This window comes from Ctenopharyngodon idella, chromosome 4 (assembly GCF_019924925.1).
Source record: "Ctenopharyngodon idella isolate HZGC_01 chromosome 4, HZGC01, whole genome shotgun sequence".
Taxonomy (NCBI): Eukaryota; Metazoa; Chordata; class Actinopteri; order Cypriniformes; family Xenocyprididae; genus Ctenopharyngodon; species Ctenopharyngodon idella.
This window is the reverse complement of record NC_067223.1, coordinates 20,005,076-20,021,421: the sequence shown is the minus strand read 5'-3', so window position 1 is coordinate 20,021,421 and position 16,346 is coordinate 20,005,076. Positions and strand designations below refer to the sequence as shown.

Genomic DNA, 16,346 nt, shown 5'->3' with positions numbered 1-16,346 from the left:
GTTTTTTTTTTTTTTGAGTAACAGCAAATTACCAATAAACATTAATTGAAATCAAAATATATATTTAGTGTTGTTCATCTTAATTTAATTCAACTCAAGGTTTTAAGTACTGACAACTTTAATTACTTCACTTATGCAACTTAAGAGCTTATTATAGATTAAATAACATGTTATAGCCAGATATGATAGCGCTACTGCATCATGCATCGCCGCAGATGAGCAGCTGAGAATCTCTGCCGCATATGAAACTAAAAGTAAGTTGCAGGCGCTCAAAATACAATCATCTTCATAAAAAGTAATGAGACTACATGATCTTACCAGCGCTGATGCCGTTCTCTCTCCTATTGCAGTCTTTGATTTTGAAATTAGCTGATGATCAATAAAATGCAGCTCATATTTCTTACTTTCGGTGACGTCAACTCCATTAAATCTGCATATAGCGCAGGAAATGAAGATCCGTTTTGCTGAGACTCATTTATGTGGCCAAGTGTAAATTGAATCATTTTGATAAATCAAACAGGCCCCAAAAGCAAAACACAAACTACCAGGATTCAAATGACTAATGATTACGCTACATTGTATGGCCACATAATTACAAGTTATCAAGGGTCTGACATACTAATTTCACTGATATAAAATGGATTCCAGTCTCAGTGGAACTTCCCAAAATGCTCTAGATGGAAAACACATCAATATTCATCCCCCACCAGGAACTGGATAACATTCTACAAACATACATTTTCCATGGTTCTAATGGCACTGGTTGACAGCAGTTACAGGTACTCTTAATATTCAACGTTAATAATGTGCCACTTTGATATAAATGCTTCTCTCAACAAGAGGTGAAATGAGAGGTCAATCAGCAGCAAATGAAATTGGGGTGGCACAATCCGATGTCAGGGGTGTCCAGTGCCACCCTGGACACCTCTGGCTACACCACTGGTTTTGAGTCAAACTTCCAGGGGTAAAAGTTGTGCCGGTGTTACAGTTTAACTGATGCCCATGTTAAATGATCGGCCACAGATACCGGTTACGGTATTCGAATATCATCAAAATGTAGTACATTCAAGGGTCTTTTTTTAGGTGTGATGACAAAAACTGTAAGTTTTGATGATTTTTATTACACTAATCAAAATGAAATGGTCATCATCCAGAGTGAATATGCAAGTGATTTCTGAAACCTCTTACTATAGACAGAACACTACAATTGCTTTTTAAGAATGAGTTTGCAAATGACGTTTCAGGTCTCTATGATATGTGAAACTCTTCTCACACTGAAGACACGTGTAAGGCTTCTCTCCAGTGTGAAGCCTCATGTGAATTTTAAGGTTTCCTTTATGTATGAAACTCTTTCCACACTGAGGGCAGGTGAAAGGCTTCTCTCCAGTGTGAACCCTTATGTGAACCTCAAGGTTTGATTTGGTTATAAAAGTCTTTCCACAATAAAGGCAAACGTAAGGCTTCTTTTTAGTGTGAGTTATTACGTGGTCTGTGAAATGAGTCTTCATGTGCTGATTAAGGTTTACTTTATATCTGAAACTCTTTCCACACTGAGCACATATGAATGGCTTCTCTCCAGTGTGAACTCTCATGTGAGTCTTAAGACTTTCTTTTCTTGAGAAGCTTGTCCCACACAGTTTGCAGGTAAAAGGTCTCTCTCCAGTGTGAATTTTCATGTGGAAATTAAGGGTTTCTTTACGAGCAAAACTCTGTCCACAATGTTGGCAGGTGAAAGGTCTCTCTCCAGTGTGAATTCTCATGTGGAAATTAAGAGTTTCTTTACGAGCAAAACTCTGTCCACAATGTTGGCAGGTGTAAGGCTTCTCTCCGCTGTGAGTTCTCATGTGTGCAGTAAGGTTTTGTTTTTGAGTAAAACTCTGTCCACACTGTTGGCAAGTGAAAGGTTTTTCTCCAGTGTGAATTCTCTTGTGGTCCGTCAGGTTTCCTTTTCCATAGAAAGACTTTCCACACTGTTGGCAGGTGAAACGCTTCTCTCTGGTGTGAGTTCTCATGTGGGCTTTAAGGTTTTGTTTTTGAGTTAAACAGATGAAATGATCGTTAGATATGGTTTTCTGAGCTTCTCTTTTTTGTAAGGAAGTGATTTCAGGTTGTGTGGATTTTTCTCCAGTCATGAAATCATGATGTTCATCACACTGATCTTTCTCTTCCTTCTCATTCAATGACTTGACTTGACTTTCTTCTTTCAGTGCCATTAGGTCTATAGTGGAAAAAAGATAAATGCAAATTAACACCAGTTTAATAGCACAAAGCAATAGACATCAAAATACTGCATTAAAGCATCAAAGCCAACATGTATGCTAGATCATATACCCAATAGTTCAATCAACAAGTAACAGTTAAGCAGTAGATGGAAATCCACTCTCTTCGTTCCAGTCTTCACAGTTGTTTAAGACACCAAGTCATCCATATTTGCACAAAACACAAACCCTGGTTAAGCTTAGTTCCTCTAAACAGGGTCAAAAGACCTAAACCACCATGAGATAAGCTTCTCCATGAAGGTAGAGGATCAACTTCCTACCTTTACTCCTTTTTTCCCTTAAATAGATGAACTCATGCATTTCTTGAACAGAGTGCCCCCTAATGCTCAGGTGAGTAATGACAGTGGTGAATTGGGAAGACTACAGGTACATTAGTAACTGGAAAACGACGTGAGCATTACAGAAGGTCATCTGCTGTGCTGTGTTAATGACTTAATTACTGATATAACTTTATTATTAAAACCCATTTAAATAAACTTCTGAGTTTATAGAAGCGGCTGTTTATAATAAACCCACAGAAGTGAGGAAAGACAAGTATCTTACCTAACACTGATATTTATTGATTTTAAAATATTTTTTCGTCTGAAACTATCCATACTGAAATTAAATGAAAGCATGCGAAAGATTGGTGTGTAAACGATAACTGAGGTAGGTCAAAAAACACACAAGGAGAAGCATTTGTATAACACAATACTAGTTGGAGAGTATCAGCTATCACAGACATTTGCTTTTGGATAGGATTAGATTTCTCAGGACCATTGTTTGCCGAAAAACTGTAGGTAATTTGCCATACAATTTTTACTGAGGTTGCAGACAGAATTAAAATCACACAGTACACCCGTGAAACACAAATTTCTATAATATCCTCAATGAAAACTAGTCACGTCCAAATAGGGCTATAGACCACAACATTCTCTTGGATAGCTTGAGAATTATGTTGGCATCAGTGGGCAAGCATTAGCATGATTTAGGTCTTATCTGCTTATCTTTGTGTAAATGAAGGCATCCCATCAAAAACAAGTGCCACAGGGCTCGGTATTGGGTCCTCTTCTTTTCTCCTTGTATACACTTTCCTTGTGTGACAAACGTGAAATTTCTAGTTTGAACCACATGTCTTTGAGGCTATATTATAAAGTTTGAAACTCGAAAGTTTGAAATTTGAAAGTCTGCAAGTTAGGCTACCCTGTTCATGGAGTGTACATTACGTGTGTTATGCGACAACAATGATAGTGTCACATGTTTGTTCTGTTTTGTTCAGCTCTCCTGGGGCCAGTTGCACCAGCTGGACGTAAAAAAGTTGGGTGTAAGCTGGGTGCAGATTTGTATACCTTTTTCAATTATGTCTTCTAAGTAACTGGCATTGTCAGCCCTTGGTTATTATTAAAATTACCCACTTGCTGCGAGCAGTTTGGGAGGCGGCTGTGTCTTGTGTGTGCGTGCATTGGTTGAGAGCGTGCTGACTGAAGACACGAGTACTTTATGCTTTAAAATGGCTTGTATTTTTGAATTAGTATGAGTTAAAATGATTTGCAAGTGCGAATTCCGTCAAGTTAACTGTCCGAAACGTGCTAAAATCTTGTATTGCAGCGTACATCTCGCTTGCAGAGCAAATTCATTATGGATACTATGGAGGTGAAGCCATTTGCGCATTTTGAGAGAGAGGGAGACTCGGTACCGCTGAATCACTCAAATTGTTTGTGAAACTACATCTCACAGAAAGTTTTAATATAACTGATAAGCTCTGGTAATCTGTTTGGATTCAATCTACATGCTATAGTGCATAAATGTTTTCGGGAATTTCCCGTTTAATACTCGCGAAACCAGTGGGAATGTGCGCAATACCCGCAATCCTGCGCTGAAATTCAGGTCTTGATTATATTGAGGTGTCTTGCAACTTGAGTGTAGTGGATTTTGATTTAACTTAAGCAACGTCTGCTGCTGCCTTACAATTGAGAGACAAATGATGCGTGATCGCTGAAGCAGCTCCAGTTAGCTAGTGCTCGCCTTTCGGTGTGAGAGTGCAAATCTTTCCGTGTCTTCAGCGCTGATTGGCTGGACTTGTGGTGCGTTCGGACAGAGGTGGCTGCATCAGAGCTAAATAGCACATTTCAAAATTGAATTATTTTATCAGCAAACCGGTTTTGAAAATGACCGATAACCATAAAAATGCTTAATATCGGCGCCGATAATCGGTCGACCCCTAGTTCATATGGTAAACCGGTTTCAATTTTCGAGACTGATATGTATTTTTCAAAAACCGCCATACCGGTGCGTTGCTGAAACAGCTGCTGTATCTATTCAATGGCCCTGAACCACAATGTAGAGCATATAGAGAGCAGAGAGAGATAAAAATCACAGAATCCAGTCACAAGAACTTACTGTATAAAGCGTAACGTCGCAATTTTTGGATGAATAAATCAAAAGTAGGGTTGTACAATGAATCAGATATCAATATGGACTAGTGTCTGTGAATAATAACGCTAAAAAAGCCTGCTATTGAAATCTGAAGTCTGTTATGAATGAGTGCCGCATTTTCGTCTACTACTACACATACTGACGCTCGCGATGATTTCAGTGTCTGCTGTCTCACTCACTATACACATGAACTTCATCTGCAGAGCTGCTCTTAGGGTCACTTTATGAACATTTCACTGTTTAATTTGATAAAACTATCGACATTTGTTGTATCTTATACACAGGAAGTTGAAGGTCTTCACAACCCTGTCAAAATAAAAGTTCGGTATAACTTGAAATAACAGAAATATACTATTGTACAATCGAGTATACTTTAATTAATAGAGATAATAATAATAAACACCATTTATTAAAACACAAACTCAAACGGCTTCATTGAAATTACAGAAATTGCACAGTAAAAATGTAGACAACTTATTAATATTATTAATTTAATTAAATTCATTACATTTTAAAATAAATTGTTAGCTTTATGAACTGATTTGATTACATTTTTAAATACATTTTTATTTGTCCTTATATAAACATTGTAATATATTCCCTGTACTCCTGACAGTAAAATATGCCAAAATAAAGGTCCAGAAAACAAACAAACAAACAAAAAAAATTCCGTGAAACCGCCAGAATCTTAAAAAAAAAAAAAAAAAAAACATGATACAGATTTTTGGTCAAACCGCCCAGCACTAAGATGGAGTTCAGGAGAAGAAACACTCATCCTAGATCAACTTATGATGATAAATTTACCACTGAGCTTGATAGAAGATGTGAAATTCACAACAGATGTTTTATTTAGTGCACAATTTTATTAAATCAAACAGTTTGAATGTTTGTGAGTGACACACAATTCAAATCAATTATGTTGCAGTTACTGGCAACTTTATTTGCTCACTAAAGCTCTTAAATAAATATATGCTTTATTAAATATATGCACTATCTGTATGTTTTATTATTTAGTTTGTAGACTATGTTTTCGATGTATTACTTATTTAGTGCTTGATTCAATAAATATTTACTGATATTTACATTATCTTCAGGTATGTGAATATAATATTTTGTTTGAAAAATGTTTTTGACTCTATATTATGAGGTTTAAAAGAGAGAGTGCTCGAATACACTGAGAATGAGGATGAGAAGAAAGAATATCTTATAGACAACAAATGTAAAGTTTATCACTAACATTTAAAATAGATGTACAAAATAAAACCAACCTGTTTGTTCCTCAGTATCTTCTTGTTTCACTCTGAATGCTTCTTCAATCTTCATTTCTTCACTCTCCTCTTTAATAAACGCCATCTTTGGTGTGTCACATGAATCTCAGTTGCTTCAGTTTTTCTGTGGTTGGACACTGTCTTGTTAAAGATGACAGTTAACAGAAAGACAATATATCCAAACTAAATCTCTGGGTGCGTCTCAATCAGCTCTAGTTCAGTAGTCAGTGGCAAAGGAGTCAGTCAGAGTGAATTGACTTAATGGTAAATTAATGGTAAAATAAGCTTAAAACTTGCACAGACACTTGTTTTTGGGATTTATATTTAATATTGTAATAGATTAAACTACTTTAGTAGTTACAGTTGTCATTACACACGCTTGTGTTTGTTGTTCTCGTTCATTTACACTGTTTTGACCAGCATGTGTGCAGCGAGCGGTGATTCGAGCGCTTCGAAACAGTGAATCATTTTGCGAAGCATTTGGTTCAATTGACTCGGTTCAAAAGGCTCCATTTCTCCATCACTACTTGCTAGCGAGAGAATTCGTGTTTACCAAACTGATATAGAGAGCTAAACAGGCGCACATTTTCTGTTACTCATGTGTCTATTCGCTTTAGTCACAAAAATAAGGTCCATTAATATTAAACATTAAACAATAATGAAGCCATTTTACATCATTTTTAAAATCTAAAGTTGCCTAAATGGGTTGCATCGAATTACACTGTAAATGTTTAAGAACACAAACCTTTCTTCAGCCGAATCACAAAAGATGCAGGAGCGCGGCGCAGACTTATGACATGTCGCATTGTCAAAATAAAAGTCCTGTTCACACGCTGTTGTCTAACATCACACAAGTGCATAGAAATTTACATACATAGTTTAATTATTAGTGAAATAGATATCTAAATTAATTGTCCAAAAATGTGCTGAAAATATTAAAATAACTTCTAATGAAAAAGATTTTAAAAAAATAATAATGATGAAAAAATTAGATTTGTCTAAAAAGTAAAAACATTTTACACTATAGGCATACTGTAGCTAATCAATTTTTAGGCTACTCAACATTTTTCAATAGAGAATAAAATAACTACGGCCTTACAGACATTTATATTTTAGTTTTTTGAACAGGTTAGTTGATCGCCTGATACGATGTTACAGGCACACACATTCACACAGTTTACGAGCCGAGCCGCGCCTCTTAAAGGGGCAGTGACTTCAGTTCCTTCATAGATGTAGCATATAGTTAATCTTCTGAATTAAGACAACATTTCAAAACTCATGTGTAAGCAAATGCTGTTGTCTGTATCAAACAGTGACGGTAAATGCAGCATGCATATTTGTATTACTGATATATTACCGTTAAATGCCCTTTTAATTATTGCACAATATTTTCCATGTTGGGAATTCTTTTTTATTATTATGGCAAAATGTTTAAATAATCCTTGAAATATTAACAACATAAATTACAGTTATTATTTATTGGTGGGTTAATTAAGATTATACTGGTAAGCCACAATATTTGACTAATCAGAAAATAATAAATAGAAATACAAGAATTTCTTTCTTTCTTTCTTTGTGACCGTGCCAGCTCAAGAACACCGAACAGACATGTGTGTTGGCTCTTTTGCCTTAGGCTGCCAATCCAGGCTTTCTCAAGCCAACATCAAAGTTTGTGTACAAACTTTAGCGTCTAGTTTGTTCTGCTACTGCAGAATTAACCAGAGAAGCCAGGCGCTTCTGTTTTTGTTTTGTTTTTTGTTTTTGGTGAAATCTGTCATACAGTGAGTACCGGTCTGATGTCCCAGTCTCAGTGTGTGGACATGAGAATTGGTCCATTCCTTTGGGTTCTTCTGCATGTCTTGGTTTCCTCCTGATGTTCTTCATCCACTCAAGATTTACAGTTAACTTGTCTGGCAACACGTCCAGCGATGTCAGAGATGTACACGGTGAGGGGATATTTAAAATTTAGGAGAGCATCGCTGTGGTCTTGTGCAGATTTCTGCCACCATAATGTTGATGGATAATATACACATGGGTGCAGCCCATATGTAATACTCCACCTGTGTTACAGTAACAGGAATGACAAATTACATACATGTTTTCTGCAGAGAGGAGGGTAATAAATCAAAGGCAAAAAAATTTCTTTACACAAAAGAATGTTGTATAACAATACCTTATCTCCAGCTTTTTTTAGATTTACAGTCCCGTATTTGTAAATCAGGTCTTCATCAATGTCTCGGCTTTCACGGCATACAGAGCTCACCCTTTCATTTTGAGAGAGACCTTTAAAAAGTTCAGTTGTAGGAAGCTTGTCATCGACTCTGGTGTGTTGTCCAATCGAAGGTGCAAATGCTGAACATGTCAGAGGACTTATTAAAGGATTGTTAGATGAAATTGAAACTTATAAACACAATAATCTTTCGTACACCCTTTGTTTTGAAATCAGTACCTGCCATCCTGTTTTCCAAGCTGTTCCACAATCACCTGCCACAATCTGTCTTTATATTCCGCACTTTTTTTGTCATACAGTGGTTTGTGGATGAACTTGTCAGACGGCATTCTGGATTTTGGCGTTCGCTTGTACGGTGGCTCTGAATTGTCAAAACACCTCTAAAAATGTCATTAGTTAAAAAGTTTATACACTTTAAGAACAAAGTTGTGTTGATGAATTTAGCTGTAAAAACAGCACAAAGAGAAGGAGTGATCAATATGAATATATCCTTCTATATGAAGCATAAACTTTATTCAATTGACGAAAAGACAAATATATCATTAAAAATGTCACAATATTCCAGCTTATGTTTAAGTCATGTGCATTAACAATGATTTCAGACAAATATAATGCTAAACTATGTGAGTGGCGCGGCATGATTTTGAACATCGCTGCACTTGTACAGCTTTATTCTTATTCTTCTGTATCTCACAACCAACTCTAAAGCCTTGTTTACACTACACGCGTTTGCGGCGCGTTACGGCTCCGGCAAAGTTTTGTTCTGTCCTCTACGCAGTGTCAACTCACACCAGAAGCATTTCGGAAGCGAAGCGGCTGGATAGGCGAGACCACGAGATTTGCCTGTCTGACGTTTTTTTCCTTGACTTTTTTTGTGTTTTTAATGGCTAAATGGTTATATTTTGTCAGATTTAATTGTGTTTATTGCGATACCATACTTTATTTTGCTGTAGCCTACAGACGAAGTTAATAAACTTAAAAGTCCAGTTATGGATGACAAGAACAAAACATTTTCAAGTTTTTCAACTTCTAATCTCTTGTCTTCAGTTTCTGTTTCTGTCAAAACACCTCTAAAAATGCTTGCTACGGATGCCAAAACCGCAGAAAATTAAACCCGATCCAATTTTTTTTATGATGGACCAAAGCTTCTGAGGCAGAGTGTAAACATGATTGACACAACGTGAGCATGTTTTTCAGTGTGCCATTAAAACGATCAAATAACCATCAGTTTGGGGGTGAAATGGTGTTGTTCGGATACCCTTAATGCCCAATTGCTTGTACAGTGACTTCATCGCATTAGCCATGAAATTAGTTCCTTGATCCATGATAATTTCAGAAGGTAGGCCTAATTTCAGAAGGTAGGCCTACTCCAACCCTTGAGATCAAGTCAAGCATTTCATTAAGCATTTCACAATATGTTTAACCTGGATGGAACGCAAAGGGTTCACTTCAGGATATCTAGTTCCGTAATCACAAATTACCAGGGCAAATTGGTTACCTGAACTACTCTTCAGTAAAGGGCCATTTATGTCTACAACTATCCGCTCACAAGGAGTACCAATGATAGTTAAAAGCTGCAGATAACTTCTGTCTGCTTTACGGACAGGAGCTACCCTCTGGCACTCAGAACAGGTCTTATAATATTCTTGTACATCCTGATACAATTTAGTCCAGTAGAATCGTTGACTTATTCGTTCATAGGTTTTCTGCTGACCTAAATGTCCTGACCAGGGTATAGTATGACCCAGATGTAAAATCATCTTACAAAGTTCACTAGGCACAACCAATCTGGCACTCTCTGTATTTAACGCATGCAAAAGATTGTCTTTTCTTTTAACTAGAATGTATGTTCTGCATGAGAGAAAATTGATTTTCTATACAAAAAGGTGACAGTAGCTAATATTCCTAAAAGAGAAACCGGAACTAGGACTATGCACTGCCATTTTTGCGCACACCACAGATGGATTTGAATCTTCAAGTAGAAGTTGCAAATGGCACTGCCATTGTCAGCCCTCGTAGAGGAACAAAGGAAGAATTGGAGGCGGAAATAAGGGGAACCCACTCCAAATGGGTAAAATCTTGGATACTGCAGCGACAGGCTCAAGGCGCTATCTTGAACCTGTTTCAAGATCTTGCATTAACTGAAACTGATTTTAAAAATGTAACTAAAATCTTTCCTGTTTCCTGTTCAGTTTCACATGTTGAAGAAACTCCAATCACCCAAAGGCAAAACACAAACTACCAGGATTCTATCTATCAGGATTCCAACATCTAATGATTACACCATGTTGTATGGCCACGATTACAAGTTATCAAGGGTCTGACATACTAATTTCAGTGACATAAGGCAGCTTGGGAAGTTCCACTGAGCCTGGAATCCATTTTCCAGGCTCAGTGGAACATCCCAAAATGCCTGGGTGCTCTAGATGGAAAACATCAATATTCATCCCCCACCAGGAACTGTATTAACATTCTACAACTAAAACATACATTTCCCATGGTTCTAATGGCACTGGTTGACAGCAGTTACAGATTCCTTTATGTAGATGTTGGTTGCAATGGGCAGATTTCAGATGGTGGAATGTTTGGTGGATACTTAGTGTAGGATACCCTGGAGAATTGGACATCCAACATCCCTGCATCTGACCAGTTTCCCTTAAAGGAGTACCTCATGAAGCCATATCCAAACCACATCCTATCTGCAGAGCAACTTGTCTTTAATTACAGACTGTCGCATACTTGGAGGGTGGTCAAAAATGCTCTTCGAGGTTCCAGGTGTCATTAGTTAAAAAGTTTATACACTATAAGAACGAACAAAGTTGTGTTGATGAATTTAGCTGTAAAAACAGCACAAAGAGAAAGAGTGATCAGTATGAATATATCCTTCTATATGAAGCATAAACTTTATTCAATTGACGAAAAGACAAATATATCATTAAAAATGTCACAATATTCCAGCTTATGGTTAAGTCATGTGCATTAACAATGATTTCAGACAAATATAATGCTAAACTATGTGAGTGGCGCGGCATGATTTTGAACATCGCTGCACTTGTACAGCTTTATTCTTATTCTTCTGTATCTCACAACCAACTCTAAAGCCTTGTGCACGCGTTTGCGGTGCGTTACGGCTCCGGCAAAGTTTTGTTCTGTCCTCTACGCAGTGTCAACTCACACCAGAAGCATTTCAGAAGGGAAGCGGCTGGATACGCGAGACCACGAGATTTGCCTGACGTTTTTTTCCTTGATTTTTTTGTGTTTTTAATGGCTAAATGGTTATATTTTGTCAGATTTAATTGTGTTTATTGCGATACCATACTTTATTTTGCTGTAGCCTACAGATGAAGTTAATAAACTTAAAAGTCCAGTTATGGATGACAAGAACAAAACATTTTCAAGTTTTTCAACTTCTAATCTCTTGTCTTCAGTTTCTGGCCTCCTAGTGATGTGAAATATGAGCAGGAGTTTACACAGGGTGATTATTTTGACTTTATTTTGTATTTGAGCTGTGCGTCTTGGACGCGAGGCACCTATCTTTAGTGAAGTGGCGTGGCGAGCCGCTTCTGAAACATGGCGCTGGTGTAAACACAAGCATTGACTAGAGTGGCCGCGGATCAGCTCCGTTAGCCGCGTCGCATCCGTAACACGCCGCAGACGCGTGCAGTGTAAATAGGGGCTGCCGCGGCACTTTGATATAAATGCTTCTTTCAACAAGACGTGAAATGAGATTACTGTCAATCAGCAGTAAATGAAACTGGAGTGGCACAATAAAGTTATACCATATACGGTATTCGACCAGCATCACAAATGTAGTAAATTCAAGGGTCTCACATCTGCATGACATTTCAGGTGTGATGACAAAATCTGTAAGTTTGATGATTTTTATTACACTAATCAAAATAAAACGGTCATCGTCCAGAGTGAATATGCAAGTGAAACTGCTGTATTTTGTAGAACACTTGCTTTCAAGAGTGAATTTGCAAATGACGTTTCAGGTCTCTATGATATGTGAAACTCTTCTCACACTGAAGACACGTGTAAGGCTTCTCTCCAGTGTGAAGCCTCATGTGAATGTTAAGGTTTCCTTTATGTATGAAACTCTTTCCACACTGAGGGCAGCTGAAAGGCTTCTCTCCAGTGTGAACTCTCATGTGAACCTCAAGGATTGATTTGGTTATGCAACTCTTTCCACAGTGATGGCACATGAAACGCTTCTCTCCATTGTGCCTTATTACATGATTCTTAAGGTGATTGCTGTCTGTGAAACTCATTCCACACTGATGGCATATCAAGCGGTTTACTCTCAAGTGAGTCTTCATGTGCTGATTAAGGTTTACCTTACGTCTGAAACTCTTTCCACACTGAGCACATATGAATGGCTTCTCTCCAATGTGAACTCTCATGTGAGTCTTAAGACATTCTTTTCGTGAGTATCTCGTCCCACACAGTTTGCAGGAGAAAGGTCTCTCTCCAGTGTGAGTTCTCATGTGGGAATTAAGGTTTCCTTTACGTGCAAAACTCTGTCCACACTGTTGGCAGGTGTAAGGTTTCTCTCCGGTGTGAATTCTCATGTGGGAATTAAGGTTTTCTTTACGTGCAAAACTCTGTCCACACTGTTGGCAGGTGAAAGGCTTCTCTCCAGTGTGAGTTCTCATGTGGGCTTTAAGGTTTTGTTTTTGAGTAAAACTCTTTCCACATTGGTGGCAAATGAAATAATTGTTAGTTATGGTTTTCTGAACTTCTGTTTTTTGTAAGGAAGTGATTTCAGGTTTTGTGGATTTTTCTCCAGTCATGAATTCATGATGATGCTCATACTGATCTTTCTTTTCCTCTTCATTCAATTCTTGACTTTCTTCTTTCAGTGCCATCAGGTCTAAAGTGGAAAAAAGTTAAATGCAAATTAACAGTTTAAAAGCATCAAAGCCAACAACATGTATGCTAGATCATATACCCAATGTTTGAAGTAGAGCATTGCTTATCAACAAGTAACAGTTAAGCAGTAGATGGAAATCTACTCTCTTCATTCCAGTCTTCACAGTTGTTTAAGCCACCAAGTAATCAATATATATTCACAGAACACAAACCCTGGTTGAGCTTAGAACTATAAAGTTCCTGTAAACAGGGTCAAAAGACCTAAACCACCATAAGGTAAGCTTCTCCATTAAGGAAGAGTTTTAATGCTGCCTTAACATGCTCTCAAAATTATCATAAATACGTGTTTCCTAGGTAAAAATTGCAAATGAACGCCCTCCCATTTCGAAACTTGAATGCAATGAGCTCGTAATCACGACTTCCGAAGTGGGAATTATCAAATTTCCGATAGCACGTGAAGGCAGTATAACTTCCTACCTTTACTCCTTTGTTCAAGAAATGCATAAGTTCACCTATTTAAGGGAACAGTGCCCCCTAATGCTCAGGTGAGTAATGACAATGCTGGATTGGGAAGACTACAGGTACTTTGCCAAACAATTTTTACTGAGGTTGTGTGAGAAAAACACAGACATGGCAGATTCGGAAAGAAATAAAATCACAAAGTACACCTGTGAAACATAAATTTCTATAATGTCCTCCATGAAAACTAGTCTCATCCGAATAGGGCTATAGACCACAACATTCACTTGGATAGCTTGAGAATTATGTTGGCATCAGTGGGCAAGCATTAGCATGATTTAGGTCTTATCTGCTACTTTGTGTGAATAAAGGCATTCCATCAAAAACAAGTGCGGAGTGCCTCAGGGCTCGGTATTGGGTCCTCTTTTCTCCTTGTATACACTTTCCTTGAGGGACATTTTCAATAGTTTTTACTGTTATGACAATGATATATATTTGTGCTCACAAAAAGCCGGACTAAATTGAGCTCTCTTTCGCATCATCACACTTTTTCAGATCTCTATGTCTGTTCTTCTCTTTCTCACAGAAGTTTACGTTTTTGATTGTTTTATGAGACGTGCAGCAAGTTACAATTCAGATGTGCACATCTACTACGCAGGGCATAAGTAATGACTGGATCGCTTCCCAAATCGTCCCTCCCTAACATTTTTGTCTCGTTTTTATCCATTGATGAAAATGTTAATAGATTTTCATCAGTTTTTGTCATTCAAAACTGTTTTTTATTTAGTTATCACCTCGTTTTCGTCAGTGAAAAAATTTTGTTGACGAAAATTATGAGGAAAATGATTTGTCAAACGAAATTAACACAATCACCCCAATCATCCTAGAATGATTTAAATCATCTGGTAAAATTATTATATTGGAGAAAAACAAAATTTTAGTTTTTTTCCAATATCATGCAGCCCTAGTCACTCTAGTTTTCCCAAATCATCTTCTTGACTGCTCCTGTTAGAAATTCCCAAAAGAAAACAAAAGTTCAGGAAGCAGTGCAGATTAGACACAACATGTGATTGGTAGCTTACTAAAGCTGAAATCAGACTTTCGGAAAATAAAGTAAAGAAAGCTGCAGGCACTGTTCGTCTTAATGTGATGAAGATCCACGCATGTTGCTGCTACATGGAGTTCAGGAGAAGAAACACTCGTCCTAGATCAACTTATGATGCTAAATTTACCACTGAGCTTGATAAAAGATGTGAAAGTCGCAACAGATGTTTTATTCAGCGCACAATCTTTGATTTGAACTATGTCTCACTCACAAACATTGAAACAGTTTGATTTAATCTATTATGTTGCAGTTACTGGCTATTTTATTTGCTCACTAAAGCCCTTAAAATCAATAAATATAGCATGCAGTGAGCCGTCTCAGTGGGAGAAATTTTGTTTGTAGGCTATGTTTTTGACGTATGACATTTATTGCTTGATTCAATGAATATTAACTGATATTTACATTATTTATGTTCAGGTATGTTAATATAATAATAATTTGTTAGAAAAAAATGTTTCTCTTCCTCTCTATTTTATGAGGTTTAAAAGAGAGTGTGCTCCAAGGCTGATACAGTGAGCGTATTTGAGGATGAGAAGGAAAAAAAATCCCTTATACAACAAATGGAATCACTAACATTCAAAATAGATGTACAAAATAAAACCAACCTGTTTGTTCTTCAGTATCTTCATGTTTCACTCTGAATGCTTCTTCAATCTTCATTTCTTCAGTCTCCTCTTTAATAAACGCCATCTTTGTAATAGTGTGTCACATGAATCTCAGTTGCTTTAGGTCACTGTGTTTGGACACTGTCTTGTTAAAGATGTTAATTATCAGAAAGAAAATCTCTGGGTGCGTCTCATTCAACTCCCAAGTTCAGTAGTCAATGCACTGGCAAGAGAGTCAGTCAGAGTGAATGGACTTACCGGTAAATGAACTGATTAGACTAAAAAATAAACTTAAAACTTAATAAAAGAATAAAAATTGCACAGAAACTTGTTTTTGTTTTTTTTATATTTGATATTTTAATAGATTAAACTACTTTAGTAATTACAGTTGTAATTACACACGCTTGTGTTTGTTGTTCTCGTTCATTTACACTGTTTTGACCAGCACGTGTCGCCAGCGAGCGGTGATTCGAGCGCTTCGAAACAGTGAATCATTTTGCGAGTGAATCATTTGGTTCAATTGACTCGGACTCGTTTCAAAAGGCTCCGTTTCTCCATCACTACTTTTTAGTGAGAGAATTCGTGTTTACCAAACTGATACAGAGAGCTAAACATATTTTCAGTTATTCGTGTGTGGATTAGCTTTAGTCACAAAAATAAGGTCCATTAGTGTTATTATAATGTTACATTAAACAATAAATGAAGCCATTTTACATCATTTTAAAATCTAAAGTTGCCTAAATGGGTTGCATTGATTTAAACACTTTAAATGTTTAAGAACACAAACCTTTCTTCAGCCAAATAACAAAAGATGCAGGAGCGCAGACTTATGATGTCACATCGCCAAAATAAAAGTCCTGTTCACACTCTGTTGTGTCCAACATCACACAAGTGCATAGAAATTTACATACAATGTACAAATAATTAAAAATATGTCAGAATAATTCAGAGCTTATTTTTGGTGAAATACATATCTAAATTAATATTGTTCAGTGATGTGTTGAAAATATTAAATATTAAAATAACTTATAAAACATATTACACTATAGGCATACTGTAGCTTACAATTTTTAGTCTACTTAATAGCATTTTGCAATACAGAGTAAAATGGAA

General features: G+C 36.9%; 2 protein-coding genes across 5 annotated transcripts; both read right to left on the bottom strand.

Annotated features, from left to right (window-relative positions):
• Positions 1 to 1,101: 1,101 nt before the first annotated feature.
• On the bottom strand, positions 1,102 to 6,847 carry LOC127510661 (gastrula zinc finger protein XlCGF8.2DB-like). 4 transcript variants are annotated; one of them, XM_051890522.1, is made up of 3 exons: positions 6,708 to 6,847; positions 5,963 to 6,086; positions 1,102 to 2,218 (listed from the first exon to the last, which is right to left on the bottom strand). In XM_051890522.1, exons 2-3 carry the CDS (start codon positions 6,045 to 6,047, stop codon positions 1,215 to 1,217), a joined length of 1,089 nt encoding a protein of 362 aa, XP_051746482.1. In that variant the 5' UTR covers positions 6,048 to 6,086; positions 6,708 to 6,847; the 3' UTR covers positions 1,102 to 1,214. The 4 variants fall into 4 exon arrangements, with proteins under 4 accessions (XP_051746482.1, XP_051746481.1, XP_051746480.1 ...); XM_051890521.1 differs by having other exon boundaries at positions 5,963 to 6,103; positions 6,708 to 6,758; XM_051890520.1 differs by having other exon boundaries at positions 5,963 to 6,099; positions 6,708 to 6,757.
• Positions 6,848 to 11,461: 4,614 nt separating this feature from the next.
• LOC127510684 (gastrula zinc finger protein XlCGF8.2DB-like) lies at positions 11,462 to 16,052 on the bottom strand. Its single transcript, XM_051890601.1, has 2 exons — positions 15,234 to 16,052; positions 11,462 to 13,065 (listed from the first exon to the last, which is right to left on the bottom strand). Exons 1-2 carry the CDS (start codon positions 15,316 to 15,318, stop codon positions 12,158 to 12,160), a joined length of 993 nt encoding a protein of 330 aa, XP_051746561.1. The 5' UTR covers positions 15,319 to 16,052; the 3' UTR covers positions 11,462 to 12,157.
• Between the last annotated feature and the right edge of the window lie 294 nt (positions 16,053 to 16,346).

What these genes read in the sequence shown, in the direction of transcription:
- LOC127510661 (XM_051890522.1), bottom strand. Translation starts at nt 6,047, where the DNA reads ATGGCGTTTATTAAAGAGGAGAGTGAAGAAATGAAGATTGAAGAAGCA. An exon ending in AGATACTGAGGAACAAACAG is followed by an intron (nt 2,219 to 5,962) that starts GTTGGTTTTATT and finishes TTTCCACTATAG; the next exon opens with ACCTAATGGCACTGAAAGAA.
- LOC127510684 (XM_051890601.1), bottom strand. Translation starts at nt 15,318, where the DNA reads ATGGCGTTTATTAAAGAGGAGACTGAAGAAATGAAGATTGAAGAAGCA. An exon ending in AGATACTGAAGAACAAACAG is followed by an intron (nt 13,066 to 15,233) that starts GTTGGTTTTATT and finishes TTTCCACTTTAG; the next exon opens with ACCTGATGGCACTGAAAGAA.